The sequence below is a fragment of the Coffea arabica genome, chromosome 7c (assembly GCF_036785885.1).
Source record: "Coffea arabica cultivar ET-39 chromosome 7c, Coffea Arabica ET-39 HiFi, whole genome shotgun sequence".
Lineage (NCBI taxonomy): Eukaryota > Viridiplantae > Streptophyta > Magnoliopsida > Gentianales > Rubiaceae > Coffea > Coffea arabica.
In genome coordinates, this window is record NC_092322.1 from 11690712 (window position 1) to 11712093 (window position 21382).

Genomic DNA, 21382 nt, shown 5'->3' on the forward strand with positions numbered 1-21382 from the left:
CACATGTCCCCAGATAATTGGAACTTGTTCAATTGTTTGATTGTCCTTCCTTGCTATCTTGCTATTATCCTGAGTACCTCAGGAATGATCAGATTGATTGAGGCAAGAATTGCTCAATTCTTTTCTTTCTACCTCATGGTGTGATGGGGATCCCTGTGGGGGATTGAAAATTTGAACTTCTGCTGGTGCCACAATGATTTGATGCCATTGAATTTCAAAATTAAGCACAATTCAAAGCACCAATTTTTCAAGATAACGAAATTTCAAGCACCATTCGGCAATCGTGCCAGTAACTAGCAACTGGCAAACCACTTGTAATCCAGTGGAACAAAAGAAAGTACAAAAGAGAAACAATCACCTCGAAAGCTTTTGCAGGTATCAGGAATCCTATCTTTTTTTTTTTTTTCCCTTTTGAACATATTATATGGAATAGTTAAAATGTCATTGCAGCTTAGAAAATTAATTCGTAATTGATTCCAAGGATTTATGATATGCTGAATGTGTTGCTAATTATGTATGCGTCTCAACAACCTGGCCCACAATACGCTGGGGCAATTCCAATATTTCAATCAAAGGTAACTATTACTTCCACTTCTTTTATGAGATAATTTCAGAAGCCTCTCCTAAGGTTTTTTATAATATCACTCAACTCTTTTAATTTTTTTTTTTTTTTAAATTTCACTTACTTCCCCTGTCAATTTGAGAAGACTAAATATTCCTATCAAAAGTCACAAATCGATAATATTACCCTTGCTCTTAATAGTTTTTTAACCAAAAAAATTAAATCAAAAAATATAGATTTGAAAAAATAATAAATCGCTATCTAATAATGGTCCATATTTTTCCTTAGTAAGCTACTGCAAGGAAGCCCTGAATATCAAGGTCATCTCAGATAACAATGACCTCAGACTAAAGGAAGCCCAGGTACAATCTAACTAAATCTCAGATTCCTTCCCGTACAAACCTTTTATCTTGCTTACAATTTAAAGTACCTACTTGCTACACCATTTCCATCCCTGCTATCTCACAGGCAGATCCTTTCAAGGAAAAGATACTAATAAAGTAAGAGATGCATTCATAATGCAAGAGATTGGGTCGATCAACAACCCAAAGAAATTCAAGACAAACGATCTGTCTAGAGGTCTAAATTATGCAACAGCTGTAGAACTGTGCGTGTGCATGTCTGTAATGTCCACGTAGATGAGTGTGCCTGGGGGCCACTTGTTTAACAAAGAAAAGTAGCCTAGTTCCTTCAATCAGTCTCAATCTGGAACACTTTTCAAGCCTTGCAACCAAAATACAAGAAGATAACTAAGGTTCACAACTCGAGACCAATTGTAACAATTGAAAACTAAAGTATTTCATAGCTAAAATAAAAAAATAAAAGAAATTGGCAAATATATGACACCTATCTTCCCCATTACTTATATTGATAGGGGCTCATCAGAATGATTAGTCGTCAAATTTTTACAACCAAATGATAGACCAATCATAGCTAGTAGTAAAGCCTATGCATAATTCTTCTATGTTACAATTAATAATGAAATGCTTGTATAATTCTAAACCTAGTTTTCTAAACTCGATATCAACTAATAATACGTGTGCACTTTAAAAAACCTATTTTGCCTCGAACGAATCTGATAGGAGTACCTGTTATCTTCATGTGCACCTTTCGGGTCATCACCATGTTGTAGAAAATTTACCAACTTAGTGGAAGCATTATGAACTTGTACCAACCTCACTGGCCACGTCCATTTACAGCATTTAATCGGAACCGGCAAAGGGCAATGACAGAAAGCAACGTTCCCTCATTGCTCGATGGAACGAAGCTCCCACTTGCCCTCACCATCAATCAAACGTAATTCCCGCGAATGGAATTGTATCAATGCAGGTCGCTGCCAGCACAGAGCAGAGTACATGAAAGAGTAGTCAAAAGGAAAGGATAAAAATGAAGCTTAAAAGGAGAAATAAAAAGATGTCATCCAAAAGCAAGATCAACATATTTCCAATGAAAGTTATTAAAGCGGAATTCTAATTATTATCATAGTTAAAGGCTTATGCTGCAACCCTAGTTTAACTTCTTCAACAAGCTAATACCATTTCTTAGTCTTAGCCTGTTCCATTTGGGTAACTTTAGATCCTTGGGGATTTTCTGTTTATCCACTCTTCATTGAGCGAGGAAAAGAAAAGAATAACCACTACTCACCTGTGATGATGTAACAACTGTGATTCCCATTTCATTTGCAAGCCTATAAAGATGCTCTTCAACGTCAACACTTGTAGCACTGTAATTTGCACAGAAAATTACTATGAGATGATCACAAGTTTCTTTGTCACAAGAAAAGAATATAACAAATTCTTTCAGCTTACTTGGTGCACTCATCAAGTATTCCAAATCGTGGCTTGTGAAAAAATAAGCGTGCCTTGTAACAGAAAAAAGCAATGTCAAAAACAAAGCAATAACCCAAAAACAAGTACAGATAGACGAATCAAAAGAGGGCTTAGTGAACGTTATTAATTATGGATTAGTCCCTGTTTCAGCTCACCATGCCCAATCTCTGCTGTTCACCGAGGGATAAGATGTCTTCCCAATTCTGGTTAGCATCCCAGCCACCTTCCCTTTCCAGAAGATAGACTAGTTTAATGTTTTCGAGTATAGATTTTAAATGTTCATCCAAAATTTTAGCAGTTCCCACGAGCTTTTGACCTGGCATTCAAAATAACTATGTTATCAAGAAGCAAGAATGCAGCACGTAAGAATGAAGCTGATGACTTTAGGAGAATGATGGATAGAAGTGGCTTGAGACTTAGTATACAACATCTGGGAAGGATTTACAGGAAGGAGGTATGCATGCTATCAGCTCTTAATTTCGAGTATCCACAAGCATATTAAATGAAGCCCATCCGTCTCCTTCTGACAAAAACCTCAAGCCTAATCAATTAAAATTTAACTAGTTATGCCAACCCCATATCTAACCACAGATTGTTCTTCCTGACCTTAGTTTAAGAATTTACAAAATATACTCAAAAATAAGATTGTAGTAGCCAACATAATCAGTAAATTAACAATGTATCAGGACTAAGCAACACTAATTATCCTCCTACTTATCCTTTCAAATAAAATTTTCTCAACCCACCTCACAAGTATGGATTTTTTACTATTTGATAAAACAGTTAGAATTCAATGATATGACAGCCTCTACAAAAGCTGGCCCCAATTATTTTCTGCTAATCTAGCTTTAACTAGCACTTTTATACACATTGAACTTCCTATCATGAAATATATGATACCATAACAATACCTTCGACACATTCCTAATTTGTTCCCCACAGCCAAAGTTAATTTCTGAGTATCACATTTGGATAGGACTGTCAGACTACAAATGTATAGCTGGTTTCTGAAAACTTTTACCACCAAAGAAGCAGAAGAAATCGAACCTAAAAATGCAGGTTGGGTGGCAGGTATGGCATAGTGACCTCTGTTAACTATCACTACCAATCATACAGAATACAAGCCAAAAAGATAAGCTACTAATGTGTAGTTCAATAACTCATTCAATCACCTTTATCTATTGAGTATAAAACCCTTCTTTCTGCCTCCTCTTGTGATAGAGGATATATGATTTGATCTCTTAGGGTTCCCAAGCATGTATATGGGCGCTGAGGAACATAGAAGATACTGCAACCAGATCTAGAGTTGACCTGTTGGGTTGGTTTAACCAGCTTTCCACTAACAACCGGCCAAAGACCTCGAAGAACTCTGAAGACAGAACTTTTCCCACTTCCATTTGGACCTTCAAAAATTTTAAGAGATAGCAAGTGAATAAAACCTTCTTGGTATATACATCCAGATGTAATCACAATAGAGCAATCCACCAACCAGTAACAAGAAGGCTTTTGCCCGCCACAATGTCACAGTTCAACTGCCTAGCCATCACTTTTTGTGCTGGAGTAATTATATCTACCCCGGAGAAAGAAATGATATCATCTGACAGAGGTTCTGTCTCTAGAGATGGCAATGAAGAGCTCGAAAAAGATTGCTCTGCATGAAGACCGACTTTGTCATAAAACATTGATAATCCTTTACATAACCCAGAGACAGCAGAAATAGAATAATACAAAAATCGACCAATCCTAAGCACTTGGATTTGACAACTGGCTCATAAACCTGCCACTAAATGCTACAGCCATCTCATGGAAGTCCCTCAGTGGATAATAGCCTGATGTTTCAGACTTAAACAGCAAGGGACATCTGTTTTCAAGACATGCATGTAACAAAATAATGCCAAATAATTCATCTACTTTTATGTCATTTACATACTCAGAGCTAAAAGATTTTTTCCATTTTTTGAGGTAACTAACTTGCTTAAATATTATTCAGGGTAGAAAAAGGCTAGGTGGCATTCAATATTATCAACTGGCAAAATTAAACAAACGAACAACTCTAGCAAGATAGCACAAATGAAAATCACTACACATTTGAGAACAATCATGACAAATTTTCAAATAGTTTGCACCACATGTTCTGAATTCAACTGCTGCACTATGAGCAAGATGATGCCAAGATCATGAAAGCTGACAAAAAGAATAAACACACACCGTCTTGAGCAGTATCTAAAAGCTTTTCCAGCTCAAATATTCGATTGATGCCACCAGAAAGCTCAAGGAACTTCCTATGAAGCTCAAGAATGTCACCAAAAGCTAAAAAGCTCTGAGACACAACTGATGCTAAGAACCGCAATGCATGTGCCAACTCTCCTGTAAAATACATATGATATTATATCAAAATTCCTCCTGCATATCTAATTATAGGATTTCAAGGGTATCACCAAAATATTATCACCTTGGGTCGCAGTCAAGGCTCGGTCACCCTTGTGTTCCAGAGCGTACAACAGGCTTAATCCCCAAGTCACATTATGTGGAAGTTGCTTTGTAATAAAGTCATCCAGTACACCAAACAGCCATTTCTTCCTAAGAAGCAATGCTGAATGGTAAAGAAGTTCCCTGAATCTCGATTCAACCATCTGAGGAGGACAAGGGACATTTAAGGATCAGCAGAGGCTAGGCTACCGTGTCCAGGAAAGAACGCAGCAAGCACATCAGGCAGGAGCACATTGTGGAACAAACAACAAACAACTCTGATAAAAAGCTTTGCAAGTACCTTGAAAATTAGCAAAAAAATGATAATAGGAGGCAAAATTGAAATATTTAAACCAACTTGAGTATTTCTTAAAGGACCCCAAGTCAATAAGATTCGCCAGCTATCTCCAAGCCTACATATAGCTTCTCTAGCCACGGTGCTTCACAAAGGATGAAACTTTGACAGAAAGAAGTCGAAGGAGGCCAAACAAGGTGGTAAAGAGGTCAAAAAAGCTAACAATTAAAGTTTATAATAGCAAGATGGATAAGATGTTTTGAAAGATAACAGTTTACAAGAGAAACAGGATATCACAAAAGAAATGTTCCGTGTAAGAAAGAGAAAGTCTTCAGGTACCACTCTGTAATATAGACAAAAAGTTCTCTCAATTAGATACCCTTCAAGCACATATTCATCATACTAGTATTCACATCACACAATGACCAACTCTCATAGCGCACCAGGGAAATTTAAACTTTTAACCAGTTCTTCCCTCTTAGCATCAGATCGTTTACAGGAATAAATGAAGGAAACTGCATTCATATTAATGAAAAATTAAGCGATCAGCTAAATTTGCAAAGGCAACTCATGCATCAGGGATTCCATATTCTCACCCAAACATAAGTTGGTAAGAGGAGAATTTACATATAATTTAACCATGTTGAAACCACACACTGAACTCCAGAAAAATTAGTCTGATATAATATCAAACAAAGCAATTACCTCCTTTTCTCGAGCACCACCCCCAAAGAAAGCAACAGATTCAGCATGTGTACGAAGTCTCTCATGCATGAACCTAATGAAAAAATTCAAAATTATAATATACCTCACAATTAAAGCTAATTTATGAGAGACATGTATGTGAAAGCAGAAAATAAGTCATCGAGTGACCTGAAGGTTCCTTCCAACTGTTGCTCTTTACTTGCCAGGTCACCAAAATCAGGAGTCACAATCCTTAGGAAACCCAAACCCAATAACATATAAGCATATAGAATAGCAACTCCTCTTCTACCAGTTAATAGCTTCATTCTCCACGTGAACCTGAAACATTTCTTTAATTCATCAAGTTCTTGCAGGAACATTTCATTAATAAAGTACAATGCCTTGCATGTACTTACCACAAAATGTCGACAGTAGGCTTTACCATGCCAGTAACTAAGCCAGACAGGTCAGTCGTTAATTTCTCTAGATCTTGTGTTAATCTTTGATCTGCATCAATGTTCTTGCAGGACATGTGAAACACCTGCAAAGTTTCTTTCGAGTCATTTTCACCCACTTATGGAGCATCAAACTTCTGAACAATAAGACAGAAGCAAGCTATATAATCCCAAGATCTATGATGCATGACAGGGTAGAGACTAGAACCACACGAGCAAAGGAAGATCAGAACCTTCAACAGCTAGATAAAACCTTGACTTTGTAAAAGATCTACTGAAATGAAATATTGTTTCTTGAGCATAACAGAATAATTGCAGGCGGTAAAAAGGTTGATACCAAACTAAAAGCCATCCAACCATCATGTCTAAGTCAAATATCATCAATGATTACAGGCCATGATGTCATAATTGCTCACCCTGGCCCATTCAAAGTTTTAGAAATAGAGATAGACAGGATTGAGTAGACTTGCAGAAATGAGACCATTATGTCACATACTGATGAGTGAGTTGTTGTGTTCAAACTCAAGATGGCTCAATCCCGTAAACATGTTACCGATTAAAAGAAGCACCCCGTACGAACTTCACTCAGATACAACTAAAAGAAGAACACATCATTTTGATAGCAAAGGAAATCTGTGAGATATGTCATAATGGCAAATCAAACAGATGAAAGGGACAGAATCAAAATGCCAGCAACTTCAAAGTTTTGAGCACTGAAACTTGAAGTTTTGGCTATTTACTGAAAGTTTAATGGCGAAAGAACAGAATATGGTTGGATAAAACCTCCAAGTCCAAAAGGACATCAGTAGATGCTGGAAATTTGTTAGATAATTCTAAGTGTTGATTGGCTCAAATGAAACTGATACAGTTAACTTCGTTACCTTATAATATGCATTCTTCCTCAAGTAATTCTTTAACAAATGCTTGGTCAAGCGTATTCTCCACCCAAGAGCCAGCATTGACGTCAAGTGCCTATAGACAAAAGACACAATTCAGAAAGGCCATTACCTCTTTAAAGCTATTGACAAAATAGTTATCTTCTAGAACTCTTTACAAAATGACCAAAAAATATAGTATAAAAGTTTAGACACTGCAATATTTCTCCTTTCAAAGGGTCCCAAGTGAACGGCAAAAAGGATGGCTTGCCAGATCAAATTATTCAGTGGACTCTTCTCATAATTTAAAAAAATATACAGATTTCACCTAATGCAAAATGTGAACTCAGAGAGTAGTCCACTTACTAGAAGAGTGCACTATTGAGCATGGCATTTGTATTTCTCTTCCTCTACCGCAGCAGTACAAATGTTTGTACTATGAGGCTTAACTAAATAGGTTCTTACAGCCATTTTGCACAGATGACAAAGTATTAAAGAAAATGGGAAGCATATTTAAAGACTGAAAGTTAATAGTGTCTGCATATCCTTTCTTCTACCTATTAAAAGAAGGGTCCATTAATCCTAAGCATTTCCAGAAGGATTTCTTCAAAATAAAAATTAAAGAGCTCCCCCACCCTCTCAAGCTATTAAGAGAAAACCAAACATGAATTGCAACAATAGTATCAACATTAACCTATACCGAGCACCAAACAAGCAGGTAGAACTACTGCCCACCAAAACAAAACTAGTCAAGAGTACCAAGCCTCTTTATGTTTTATTTGACCGCCAAAAAAAAAAAAATCGAAGATTGCCCTGTCACCGACTGTAAGTTCAAAATTTACCATGAAATTATCCAGTTTTTCTTAACTAAGAAGAAAAATAGCAATTGCACGATGTGATTAGAAGCCCATAAAGGACGTAAAGATACCTTAGAGATGGTGCAATAAAAGAAGATGCTGCACTTTGGAGGATGCTGACACCAATCAACCGAATGAAGGATGCCTTATCTTGCTCCAACACATACTTGACAGTTGTCCCTGTAAATAACGGTTTCTGAAAGTTAAGTAACATGTCCTAGTCTCCCCTTTTATTGGTGCAATAACACAAAAACAGAAGACACAGAAATAAACATAGCAAAGTAGCAACAGGAGATGTGATGCAGCTAAATAGAACCAAAAAAGGAAATAATAACCATTCAAAGAGGCAATGCGATCAGAAATCCAAGTTCTAGATACCACAAGCACAGCAACTGCAAGAAGCTGTATCCCCTGTTTATCAAGCAACGTGGGAACCTACACCAGGGAAAAATTATAGAAAGATGAAAAACAAGCTGGTCAGCGAAAGCAATTAGAGAAAATATATTCATTTGTAGGATAACAATGAATAAACATATGGGAAGAGTGAATGTAAAGAAAAACTCCTCGTTGATGTCAGGCAAAAACATGCTACCATGTTTTCCAGCAAGTTCATTATAACCATCAGGAGGTCATAAGAACTGCTTGCAAAAGCAGAAAATATGAAATTAGAATAGTACAGCATTACCTAAACCAATTTAAACATTTTACTTTCAAATTTTTTGTTTTCGTTTTATTTTACAGTTCTTTTAGGGGCTAGGATCCTAGTCCGTCATTAAATGACAAGCCACAGAGATTCAGTCATTTTAAAGCAAGCTTTCCAGCTTAGCTATTAAATAAATCCTGACCAATTTCAAATCATGTTTGGAGTTTCAAGAGCTTCTTTCAAAAGAATACACACAGCAAATTTAATATTTTAACAGCATAAAATATGGGCATCCACATCCCACCAAACTCGCTAATCTGCTCTTTCATGTATCTGAGCCGGGAATAATCAATAGCTATCAGTTACACAACTTCTCAGTACATCATTGTTTTTTCCACATCAACATGCTCATCCATGTCAAATGGTGTTAGAAGCCAATATTGATGCCACATGTGCAGAGCACTTGTAGAATCCAAACCTCCAAGTCAACGCCTTTGGAAACTAACTAAATGTCGCTCTCTCCCGCACTTTTCGGATAGAAAATGTGTTTAAAGTAAATTATAGCAACTAATCTAAAGCCTACATATCAGGCTAATAACAAACTGTAGTAGCTAATACAAGGCAAGCATATCAGGCTACCAATCATCACAGCAAAACTTTTCTAACCAAATGCAGTCCATTTCCATGAAAACAATAGGTATTTCAACACGTTAAGAAACTGCAAGAGAGCAAATTCACCACACCCCTCCCCCCAATCACAAGAAAAAATAAAAAGTGAAGACATATTCCAATAACAAAGTAGCACATGATACTTTTTCATGGCAGGCAAAGAAGCTTCACTCACCAGAACTTTAGACATAGCAGCTACTCTACGAGGCAATGCTGTAGGAACAATTTGCAGTTGAGGAAAGAGAGGGAGTGGGCACTTATCCTCAATTGGAGATGCTGCTAACAGCTCAGGAAAATATGATTGAGACTTTGAATCCGAAAATGCTGAATCCTAAAAAGACAAAAAGGAAGTTAACATGGTATAAATTAAAACTCGGACCAGTAAATAATAACATACAAGAGGCTAAAACTCAAAGACCTTTCTTTTGTTGGCAAAAGCACGTTGAACTGTCATTGCATCACTTTGGCGGTCTGTTTCAGAGTGCTTCTCCTTATTGAACTCAGATTCAGCAAGAGCTGGAGAATCTGCCCTGTAGAATTCATTTAACACCGATAAGCAAAATTCTAGAAACTCACAAAACCTTGCATGGAGAAATATTTGTCAACTTTGCTACCTCTTATAGTGAACGCTCCAGCCTCCTTCACCATCCAAAGACAAGACTACATCATGGAATGCAACCAGTGCAGGACGATGTGATATTGTTATACATGATGTTCCCATGTCTTGAACTTTAGCACAGAAGCGTTCTTCCATATCAGTTGTCACAGCACTGGTACACTCATCAAGAATAGCAAATTTGGGTTTATGGTAAAAGAGTCTAGCCATTCCCAACCTTTGTTGCTCCCCTAGAGATAATTCATCACCCCAGTTTACCTCTTTCTCAGGCGGGTATCTATCCAACAGATATTCAAGATCAACCTGAAGAATGAAGAAAGATTGCACTTGATCAAAACCCAAATAAAATTCTTCAAATCAACAATTATCAGATGATTAAATAACCTTACAGAAGATCACCTCACGCATGGTTTAAACAAACTCTTACATTTTTCAGTAGATCAACCATTCCATCACGTGTCAGAGGTTCAACCTCTTGGTCTGCAGTAAGAGGATAGATTAACTGGTCTCGTAAAGTTCCGACAGCTGTGTATGGTCGTTGTGGCACATAGAAGATTTCTTTATTAAGATCAGAACCAACTCCAGGTTTAACAATATGTCCTGACACTAGCGGCCAGAGGCCTCCTAAAACTCGGAAAAGTGAGCTCTTGCCACTACCATTTGGTCCTTCATGTAAAACAATTAGGAGTTATAAATTTTAAACATAAGCAGCTCCAAATGGTAGCATTAAGAATCCCAAAATGCAAATTTTCTAAGAAGGCATGATATCACAACTAAGGAGCAGAGGAAGAAGGGATCCATCTATAACATAGAAAGTGGCTACCAAAGAGATTATCATCAACTCAAATATCCACCTATTAACTGATTCGGAAAGTATAGAAGTACAAAGTATAGAAAAGATATAATTAAAGAGGTCATTCATGTAGAATAACAGTGTGTAAAAGTCAAAATATAAGCAGACTCTAAAGGGTAACATTCAGAAGTCAGAAATGCAACTTCTCAGAAGATGCATGAAATGACGACCAAGTAGCAGAGCAAGAAGGGATCCACATAAGTTAGTAACTCACCAACATATAGAAAACCATTAGCCCAAAATTCCAAATGCTGAACTGATTTCGAGTATATGAATGTACAAATTATATAAAAGCTATCGTTTGAGTGATACAAATAAAGAAAATCCACTATCAAGCGAGCTCTAAAAGACCAATTCATTGGCAGAAAATTCCAGGACTATTCAAGCATTCTGACTGGGAGACTGAGATACCTAACCTTGCTTTTAATTATACTTGTTACAGAAAGAATAGATTTTGAGCCAGCAGTTTTTCAATGTTCATGGAGAGTGATTGAGACTACAATGGATAGGCGACATACTGGGTAATCAAGCAGCCAACAACCTTTCACTAGAAATTAAAAGAACAATCAAGAATGCAGTCTTTGCTGGCCTTCAGCAACGCTCTCTAGGACCCCAGCAGGAAGGCACATTTTAAGGGCCCTAAACCAAGCTTTCTGATACCAAGTGTAAGGAGGACCTCAGTATAAATTCATATGAAACAAAAGGATGTATCAGCATGCATTGACTAGATTTTAACTTGAATCAGACTGAAATATAGATAATTATATATGCATTCAAATGCAGACATCACATATCAAGTTTAAAACATTAAATTACTCCTAAAAATAAATTGAACTACAACGATCAAAGAAGACATAAAGCCTGATTAACATCTAGTAAAATAAGTGAAGCGAAAAGCAACAGTGATGCCTAAACAAAACTCTACAGAACAAATGCATGTTGCCTCTACCATCTAGAAGTGGGACAACAAAAAGGTAAAACATTTAAAGCCAAGGAGTCCTATTCTTTGTACCATTTGAAACATTAGCCAACTACACTATGCTTAAAGAACACAATAAGAGGAAATGCAACAGGCACTTGAAACAAAATAAAACAGTTTCATCACAAGTACCTGTTATCAAAAGATTAGATCCTGTTTCAACCTTTAGAGACAAGTCCTCCACCAACACATTACCCGTTGGAGTAACCACCTGTAAGTTTTTACGATGCTTGAGGACATAGAAAATATGATTCCGAAGCACCCAAAAAAAAGTATGTATGTACCAAAATTACCTTGACATTGTCAAACTCAATATAATTTGCTTCACTAACATAATTCTTGGTCCCATTTGTTTGCGGAGAAGATACATCACGTGGACCAAGTTCTCTAGATATAGCCATCAGTTCATAAATGCGATCTGCATACCCACTGCAAAAATTAGAGGAGCTACTCAGTACATGATTTCTTTTTCCATGATTTCCAAACACCAAAAGCACAAGCTACAACCACACCAAGTAAATAATGCAAAAGTTTCATGTCCATGACAACACTACCACATTCAGTTCCTCCCAGTTTCCCCTTCTAGACTAAAATGCAGAATATTGTACTATTACAACTAGCTTATTGTGCTCTTCAACATAACTACGACACCGTCATCAAATTCCAATTACAAATGTTGCTGGTGCATGGCAACCAATGCAGCATCATTTTGTCCCCCTTTCCCCCTTGTTTCTTTTTTTGCTTTTATTGCAACTAATGTAGTGATTGTTCTTCTATTACTATGAGTCTACCATAGGTCAACAAATGGCACTGTCAATGATAGAAGGGCTATGAGCTCATCTTGAATTTATTATGTAAGAACTTTCATACAAAAAGCAAATTTGAGAGCTGTTTTAGTTATAAAGATTCCCAACTGAGCATAGCAAAAATGCAAAAAACTTAGGCCCCATGCAATCTACAGTCCTGTGCACCCAAACGTAGCAGTAGGCCTATAAAACATGGCTCTTTTTTGAATTTTGTGAAAATGACGCCTACCTTACAAAATTTCAACAAAACATCAAAAACAATTCATTTTATACCTTAAACGGTTCAACCTTCTTGAACTTATGGAAAGAGTGCCAAGGGACTGGAACAGTGATATTATGACACTTGTATGATATCTTAGATTACTTAACATCTCTGCACGACCTAAAGTTGAAGAGTCAGGTCTTAGTTTTCCCGAAAAGAAGGGCTCAATAATCAGGATAACAGCAACAGTAGCACCAAGATACTTCAATAAGAAGTCCTGAATCATGCCAAACCACCAATGATCATGAAGGACAACACTCATATGGCGAACCAGATTCTTAAACTTCTGTTGAATATGAGAATCTTCTCTATTTTCACCACCATAAAATGCAATGCTTTCGGCATGTGTCCTCAATCGTGAATGCAGCTGCCTATACTCCCCTTCCAATTGTTGTTCTTTGGACATTAGTTTCCCAAATGCAGGTGAAAAGTTTCGTATCATCGCTCCTGCACCCAAGACATAAGCCTGGAAAGTAGCACAGAAACAGTAAACTTCTCCACTTTGGTGATAACTACAAGACTGATGTGAAAGAACACAAGCAGATGAGCTACGAAATGGCTTTAGCAGCAAAGGCATGATCAAATTATACAAGCAAAAAGAGTCTAAACATGATAATTACCAGTATCCAGAAGATGTATTTTGGGCTAGCATATGAGCACAATCGCCAAGCATAAAGTAGACCATCAGTAACAGCAATGAGATCCTCCTGTACAAGGTCACTCAACTCTGAGCAGAACCTTGGAACATCACTAGCAATTCTTTGTTCAGGGTTACTTATCCGACCATCAACATGGGATATCTTGTAGTATACCATATCCTGAAACCCACCAACAATCACAGTAAGCAGCAAAGAAATCAACCTAAGAAACTTATAAACAGGAATGTAGAGATTAAGAAATTAACAGTGAAGAACTGCTCCATTGCAGTCTTCTTGATTCAGTAAAAGATATAACTCCATCTCCTTTAGCTGGTTTGAAGGTTTCAGATAGAACCTTATGGGATTGCAAGCAAATAAAAAGAGAAAGATAAAGCAGAAGCAAAATGTAGATTCCCTGATTCTTTAATATATGCAAATACTCCTACCATCCTACATATGGCTGCATCAACAACTTTTTCCAACAAGACACTCAAGTATCTAAACAGACCATGTAAGAAAGACAAAAGTGCACACTTTTTTTTTTTTTGTGGTGAGAAGTAAACAAAACATCAGATGACAGATAGTTTATGGAGGGTGGTTACTTTAGAATGATCTGTCAACAGAACTAAGCCCACCTGAAAATATTGATCATGGATGAGCTTTGTCAGTATCTTTCTGAACCGCAAACTTAAGGTCCCTGTTATGTACTTTGAGGTAGAATGCAAAGTTGACTGAAGGAAACATAGCAAGACATTTTCAAAAATAAGACGGAAAAATGTTGGTACACGTCGAAGAAAAGCAGCACGAAATAGGAATCCTTGCACTCTCGCCAATCTGTTGCTTGCAGCAGTTCGTAAGACCTGAAATAAATTGAAGCATAACTGATGTTAAAACGCATGCACCTTTATCTCTGCTTCTAGAAGCCCAAGCTTAAAAGAGCCAACAGCAAAAATTGGAAATATTCACTTGGGTAAAAAGTTACACGTTCTTAAAGATCCAATTAAAAGTTCATAGAAGTTCCAATATACAGTTTTTCTATCAGAGAGGGAACAGATGTTGATAATGTAAATAAATGCAACCTAATTACAACACAGCCCCACAAATACATAGATGCGAGTGTATTTGCTGGAACAGGATGTTGCTAATACATATACAGGCAACTCAATTACACCAAAGACAGACAAACACATAGATGTGTCTGTATGCCTATACAAACACACATATTATGTTTTGTATTTGGAAAACATATTACTATACATAGTTATATACTGTCCCTCAGTAGAAGAACAACTCCCAGAAATGCCAACAGTGATCCACCCAGAAACAATAACAATAGCATGTTCAAAAGTAGGAAGAAAATAATTTATTGCTGGGAAGAAAAAATATATTCAAAATGCCCAGTGGTGAAATAATGATATACTGATATAGTCAAAATGAAAAGCTCACCACTGTGGTCACCAGTGCAAAAAGATCCCTTGCACCCGCTTGTCCCATGCTGGATAAAAGGATTCTAGCTAGCACATGGAGTGACCTCAATCCTCCTTTCTTTTGCCTACTCTTTTTCACAACACTAGATTTCCCATCCTTTTTCTCTGATTGAACTTCACTGTTAGTCAGTACATCATAATGACCCAAAGAACTATGCTGTTTAGTAGTTCTTCGCAAGTGCATGTATGCGGCAGCAGTCCCACCAGCGGCAACAATACCAGCTGCAACCAGTAGAGATTTCCTGTAAGAAGATGCCAAAAATGTTAAAGTTATGAAGAGCCAAAAAGGTTAAATCTGCAAAATGAATGAGCAAACCAGTAAAGCGAAGACTGCATCAACAGAGGTATTGCTTAGGAGTTACAAAGTCTGTAGTAGGTTAACTCCAGGAAACATCTCAGTGCACAGCGTAAGTTAATAACCACACTAACCATTTGCCATGTTCCTAAAATCTAAGAAGTTTTACCAATATGTCATAATTCTGATCCCATTTCCAATTCTCACAAACTAATAAATAATATTAAGAAAAATTAGTTCATCAGAAACAACAGCCAGAATCGACATTGGATTCTCACTGAACCCAACACACCACTGCTTAAGAAAATAACCATGAAGCATGCAACCAACAAAAGTACAGAAGAAATGGTGCAGTTTGGCTCACATGGAAAGAATCAGAAACAACAGACTGGTGTAGAAACCTCAAAACAACAGAAGAATCTGATTATAACAAAGAATTGCTAGAAACTGGTCAAAAAAGTATGTGACCACCAGTTATAATCTGAAAAGTTAAACTAGGAATTGCTTATTATTTTTATAAAGAGCTTCAATCCAGATGTGGCCATCATCTTTATGAGACATTGCACAACACTCAGAGATTATACAAGTTAAATATGTAAAAATCATCTCTGAAGGTAGTCAATGGTACAATAAAGACTTCCCTTTCGGACCTTTAAATACTTAATTTGACATTGCATCTGATATATGCACTAGCAGCATTTGAGAGCAAAATTACTCATGGAAGCATCTTCAAACTGTTGTGTCTATCAAGTTGCTTTTGCCCTTTCAAGCACTAAATTTTGTTTTTATATAGGGTTGCTCGAGTGCCAAGACATTCTTCCTTTACAGTAAGATGGGAGAGGGAGGATAACGTATTCACAATTGACAGAAAGAGAGTTATCTTCCAATTTCTTGTGTACCGGAAGACCCATTTTAATTCTTTAACCCTCTTCGGTAGGTATATACTTTCAAACATTTCACCTTAAACAAAGGTGCAGCAAGGAATGGTTCTACTAGACAATCCTTAAGACGCACCGTTCAAGTTTTCTTTAAAAGAAAGCTACTCAAAGAAGACCCACTAAAAATTGCGCTACCAGTGGCGAGTATAAAGGTCAAAACCTTGGGAAAAAGTTTCAATTGCCAATACAGAGCCAGTCTTTTAACTGTGAATATACCCAAGTTCAACTTTAACAGACCAATATCTGAATATACAGCTTATAAATCATTAATCCAGGGGAAAGAAATGTGGGCTGCAGTTTAAAACTTATACATCCACAAGCTTTTTATATTTTTAAAAATAATCAGGAGGCACTTAGTGTATACTCGTAAAATTATCCAGGATTTAAATGACATATTCATTTCAAAACTATAGCACCTTATACATGAGCAAACTCCTCCATCACTGCAAAGGACCATTCCAATCTGCTCGTTTGATTGTCAACAAGAAGCGTTAGCACCCTCATTCCACTACTCCTCTCACTTCTCAATTTCTTGTACCTCTTGAAGAGGTCTCTGACATTCTCAAGCTACAATCAACCTTATCTACAACATGCATAACCTAATGCATCTTTGCTCATTATGCATGTAGCCAGATTCTAGAATAACCAATTCCTGGATGCAAATTTACATCTGGCAAACCGTAATCCTCTCCCATCATGCCAAGTTTCAAGACAACCATGTATAAGGATTTAAATGGAAATTGAAACTCAAGGTCTGTGCTTTTTACTAAATGATTTTTTTGGGTAGCTATTTTACAATCAAAGCACAGAAGATGACATGAACTATTAACAGAATACGCAAGTAATTAACTTCAGATTGTTCACTAAATTGATGACGCAGTTATGGAGCAAAGCTAACCAGCGGCAGATTGAATCTGCAGAAACACAAATTATGCGCAGATCTTCATGTCTCACAACCAAACAAACACATAAAATTCTTATATTTTGGGCCTCAAGAGTAAAGTTGTAAATAAACATGTAACATTACCAAGTGGTATGCCAATCAGCACCAGGCTTACACCTCTATCAGTCAAAGTCTACTAAAAGATGTACTAATCAGGAAATTAAAGGAACAATGATGAATATAGAACCAACTTTTGAAGACTTAGAACAAAGCAAAGCTCTTCATTCACACATTCACTACCAGGATCACAAACAGTCAACATTGAATAAGAGTTCTGTGCACTAAAAATGGAATAGCACCATATTCCATACCTTCTTGAGGCCAATAGGCCTCTGCCATGCTCAGTTAACTGTAAAAGCTGAAGAGACGGCATGATTTAGAAATAGACGTTCCTCAACTACAAATTTCAGCAGCAGGGAATAGCAATATGTTGATGCCTTGGGGAATTAAAGCAAACAAAATTGATCAAAATCTGCACAATACGAACTCATGTGAGTAGTCTGGACCTGCAAAAAGAGCAATAAAAATATGTCAAAAGTTGAAGTCAGTAATTCAAGGGAACAAACATACTGGCCAAAAGAATCGATACTGACAGCAAAGAAATACATCAGCTGATACTCTAATAACAGGACTCCCAGATGACGGGTTCTGCAAGTAAATGGTGCGTGCATAATAGTGCTAATACCTACCTTTCAGAGGCCAATGATGCAAGCTGTGCTCCATCAGCTTTAGAGATTAAAGTGTATTCTTCTTAATTTCGAGCATTAAACTGGCTACCCTCTATCATAAATGTCTAAAAGCTGTCCTCAATATAAACTCTGCAAAAGCAATACAGCATTAGAACTCTCTAATTATCATTTTGAAATATTTTGATAGCTGGCATAAATCAAAAGAGAAACTGAGAACTGACAGCAATGCCGACGTACACTTCAAGGGAACAGAATATAGATGGTACACCAAGTTTATCTGATTAATTTGCTCTCAGAAAATCCAAAGTGGCGCTAATTTGTGAAAACAAGTTCAACAAAGACCTCACCCAACCAATTCAGTTAATTGGAATTCAAAATCTGAAAAAATGAGCCAGGCGAACTAAGCAGCAAAACTAAATTCAACATCTGGTTTCTTCTTCACCCAATACACGACCGTTTAGAAGAAAGAAGGAATATCTTGCAAGAAAAGTTTAATCGGCAATGCAATGTTCTACAATAATCTTACATGTTTCACGAGACAATATTTGTAGATTTAGGCACCATCTGTTTTGAAAGAATAGGAGGAAAGGAATGGAAAGGAAAAAGAGGGATAAACTTTTTGTGCTTGGAATGATTTTTGAGGAGTGAAAGCAAGGGATAAGATTACACCATTACTCAAGTTTCATTCCTGTTCAAGACTGGACAGAAATGAACGTATGTGTAACCATTTTGTTGATTAGCCTATAGTATTAATTCCTTTCCTTTCCTATCTGTCCTTTTTCCAAACAACATAGTTAGGTTTCCTTTCTTTTCCTTCCATATCCAATCCAAACAGATATACAGACACTACTTTTTTCACTTCTCTTTCCTTTTTGTTTTTGTGCTAGTATCTTTTTCTTTCCTTTCCTGGTGCCTTGACAAATTAGGGTCAATAGAGATGAAGCAGGCTCCAGACATACAATATTGGAATCCCAAAGATGCCTAGGTTTCATATCGAAACCTGAAATATGCCCTAGCTAGTTAGTGCTACCAAATTCTGAAAAATAGAGTTTATGACACAAGAACTGCTCAGCTTTCTCATGAGAGACAAGAATAGAACAGAATTCCTTAATCACAATTTGAGAGAGTCAGCAGGCAAGATTAAGCCGATTCTCTTATTAAAGTGGTAACGGGAAACGGACAAAAAATGAGGCAGGATATTTACATATCCCAGCTGATTAATTTACCCTAGAACACAAGTTGCAGGCTAAACTCATATTTCCCGAAATTTGACTTTTATTCTGAAATCTACAAGAACCCCTGTATTTGGTAGAGGCTGAAAAGCATAGAACAGTGAACCTCAACATACAGGGGTGAACACAGCATGATTAGCAGGTACATATCTCCAAAAAAATTAGACGCGTCATGTCAATACTTCATAACCAGGTAAGCTAGGTGGACGCTATACTGCTAATCGACATGATCTGACAACAACTACCACCTATTCAGTTCCAGGAGCAACTAACGGATGAAAAGGACGAAACCCACTGAATCATACACTCTTCTGTTGGAGAAGAAAACAACAGAAAGGACAGGAATACCTGAAAATTCATAGACAAGACAAACTCTATTGGGATTTTTTAGGAGATATAACCATTTTTATTGGCACTACAACAAGAACTTTGAGTAATCTCACCCAGAAGAAAATATCAAGGAAAAAGAAGACCTAAAAAGATGCATGATAAGGCGCTGGCAATTGAAAGCCTCAGAAAGTGAACCTACGTGTAACCTTCTTCACACGTTAACACATCTTGCTTGGACCTAAAAATTTCCATGGAGACAATTTATGTTTGCCAAGTTAATATTCCTATTTTACACTTGCTAAATAATTCCATACATCTGTGAAAAGTACTCCTATTTTAGCATCACAAAGGGCAGAAAAGTACCACTATGCTTGACTAGGAAAAGGGAAGAACAACTGTAGAAGTATTAGAATCTTGAACATACACGTCAGTCGATAAGATGACTAATCAAAAACCCAAAAGGCAAAAACAAAAACGGAATCAAAGATACACTGCCTGCAATTCCCACGAGCTTCTAACGTATTAAAATTCTTGAAAGCACAAAACATTTGGCATAACTGTCGGAAAACATAACAAGAAAGTCCACGAGGCGCAATAAATATGCATCCCCTCAATAAAATGAAACTTAGTCATAAATAATTCCTCCATTCTCAGAAGGCCGCTGGACGCCACGACAAAAGGGAACTTTACTACAAAATTCGTGACATAAAGTACCTATTCGCCAAGTTCTATCTGAATTTTGAGTGGTGATCATAATTTATGCTGGGCCCATATTTTTCCTTAAACCTCCAATTCCATGTGGCCAATAGTAATGAAAGTAAACAAAAATAATACTAATGAATTAGCCAGTAAGCTTCTCAAACCACTTCCCTGCCTTGCTACAAACAATTAAAACAAATTAATCAAATTCACAAAAAAAAAAGCATAAATTATTCATAAATGACAAAATTAATCAAATTCACGGATCCAAAAAATGCATCATGTAATCCTATAACGATCCTGTCCTCATATTATCTACCTTAAAAGAGCTCGTTTCAAAACTAAAAACCTGAAATTTCAATCGCCTAATCCAAAATTTAACTAAACTCCAACCCAGATTTCTCTTCAATTATTCCCGTAAATCAGTATATAAATGTCTTTCACCAAGAAAAAAAAAAAAAAACACAAATCACCCACAAAAAAATCCACAACCAAGGAAAAGGGGAAAAAAACTCACTTTTCTTAAATTTCTTGAGTTTTCTAAGCAGCAATTATTACTGTATTTAACTAGAGGCATTAATAAACACATACAAACAGATGAAGGAGCAAGAAATTCAGCTAACCTGGTGATCAATGAAGAAGCTTGGAAACGACTGCGTTTCAGCTGAGGAAGAGTAATCAATAATCATATAAGCTGCCAGGAAAACTTCCAATCAGGCAAGCAAGTGAATTGAAGATCTGCTAAGAGTTAAAATTAGAGTCCAAGGAGGAACAGTTGAGCCCTAGAATCTCATATTCCGGTTTTCATAATCTTCATACTATAGTTAATTCTAAGTAATAATGATAATAATATAATTGACTCTGCAAGAATATTTTATTTTAGTTTGTTTATTAAAATCATGAATCAAAATCGTGTGATTTGAACCGGCAGCAGGAGAAAAGGAGGAAAGAAAGAGTACCGGAATAAAATATAAACAAACTTCCCAAGAAAAATGTGGGGCAAGTCGAGAATGAAGCCAGCTAGGCTACTCGTCAAGACGGTGCAGATATTTGATGAGAAGACGGAAATGACGAATTGGGTAAAGATTTAATTAATTTTGGGGGGAGAGATTAGACAATATACTAGCAGCACGTGTCATTTTCGTTCATCTTATGTTTGACTTTTCTAAAAGTTCAACTTTGAAAAGTAAACATTTAGCATTTTCCTCGTCATTTCAATTTAATCAGCAAGTTTTTTTTTCTTTTTTTTTTTACCTTTAAACCTTTCCATTCCTACT

General features: G+C 36.7%; 1 protein-coding gene across 2 annotated transcripts; it reads right to left on the reverse strand.

The window, feature by feature from the left end:
* Positions 1–871: 871 nt before the first annotated feature.
* LOC113699542 (ABC transporter D family member 1-like) lies at positions 872–21182 on the reverse strand. 2 transcript variants are annotated; one of them, XR_011817800.1, is made up of 29 exons: positions 21065–21182; positions 20729–20799; positions 17845–17973; positions 17467–17661; positions 14939–15221; positions 14128–14352; positions 13475–13672; positions 12866–13320; positions 12080–12215; positions 11919–11997; positions 10382–10620; positions 9953–10257; positions 9757–9868; positions 9514–9669; positions 8362–8461; positions 8098–8206; positions 7176–7266; positions 6256–6380; positions 6029–6178; positions 5861–5933; positions 4844–5024; positions 4600–4758; positions 3881–4042; positions 3564–3794; positions 2547–2707; positions 2371–2423; positions 2207–2285; positions 1651–1895; positions 872–1285 (listed from the first exon to the last, which is right to left on the reverse strand). XR_011817800.1 is itself a non-coding variant. In XM_072057787.1 (28 exons), the coding sequence occupies exons 4-28, from the start codon at positions 17526–17528 to the stop codon at positions 1809–1811; spliced, it is 4011 nt and encodes a 1336-aa protein (XP_071913888.1). In that variant the 5' UTR covers positions 17529–17661; positions 17845–17973; positions 20729–20799; positions 21065–21182; the 3' UTR covers positions 1391–1808. The 2 variants fall into 2 exon arrangements, 1 of the variants encoding a protein (XP_071913888.1); XM_072057787.1 differs by lacking the exon at positions 872–1285 and having other exon boundaries at positions 1391–1895.
* Positions 21183–21382: the final 200 nt, after the last annotated feature.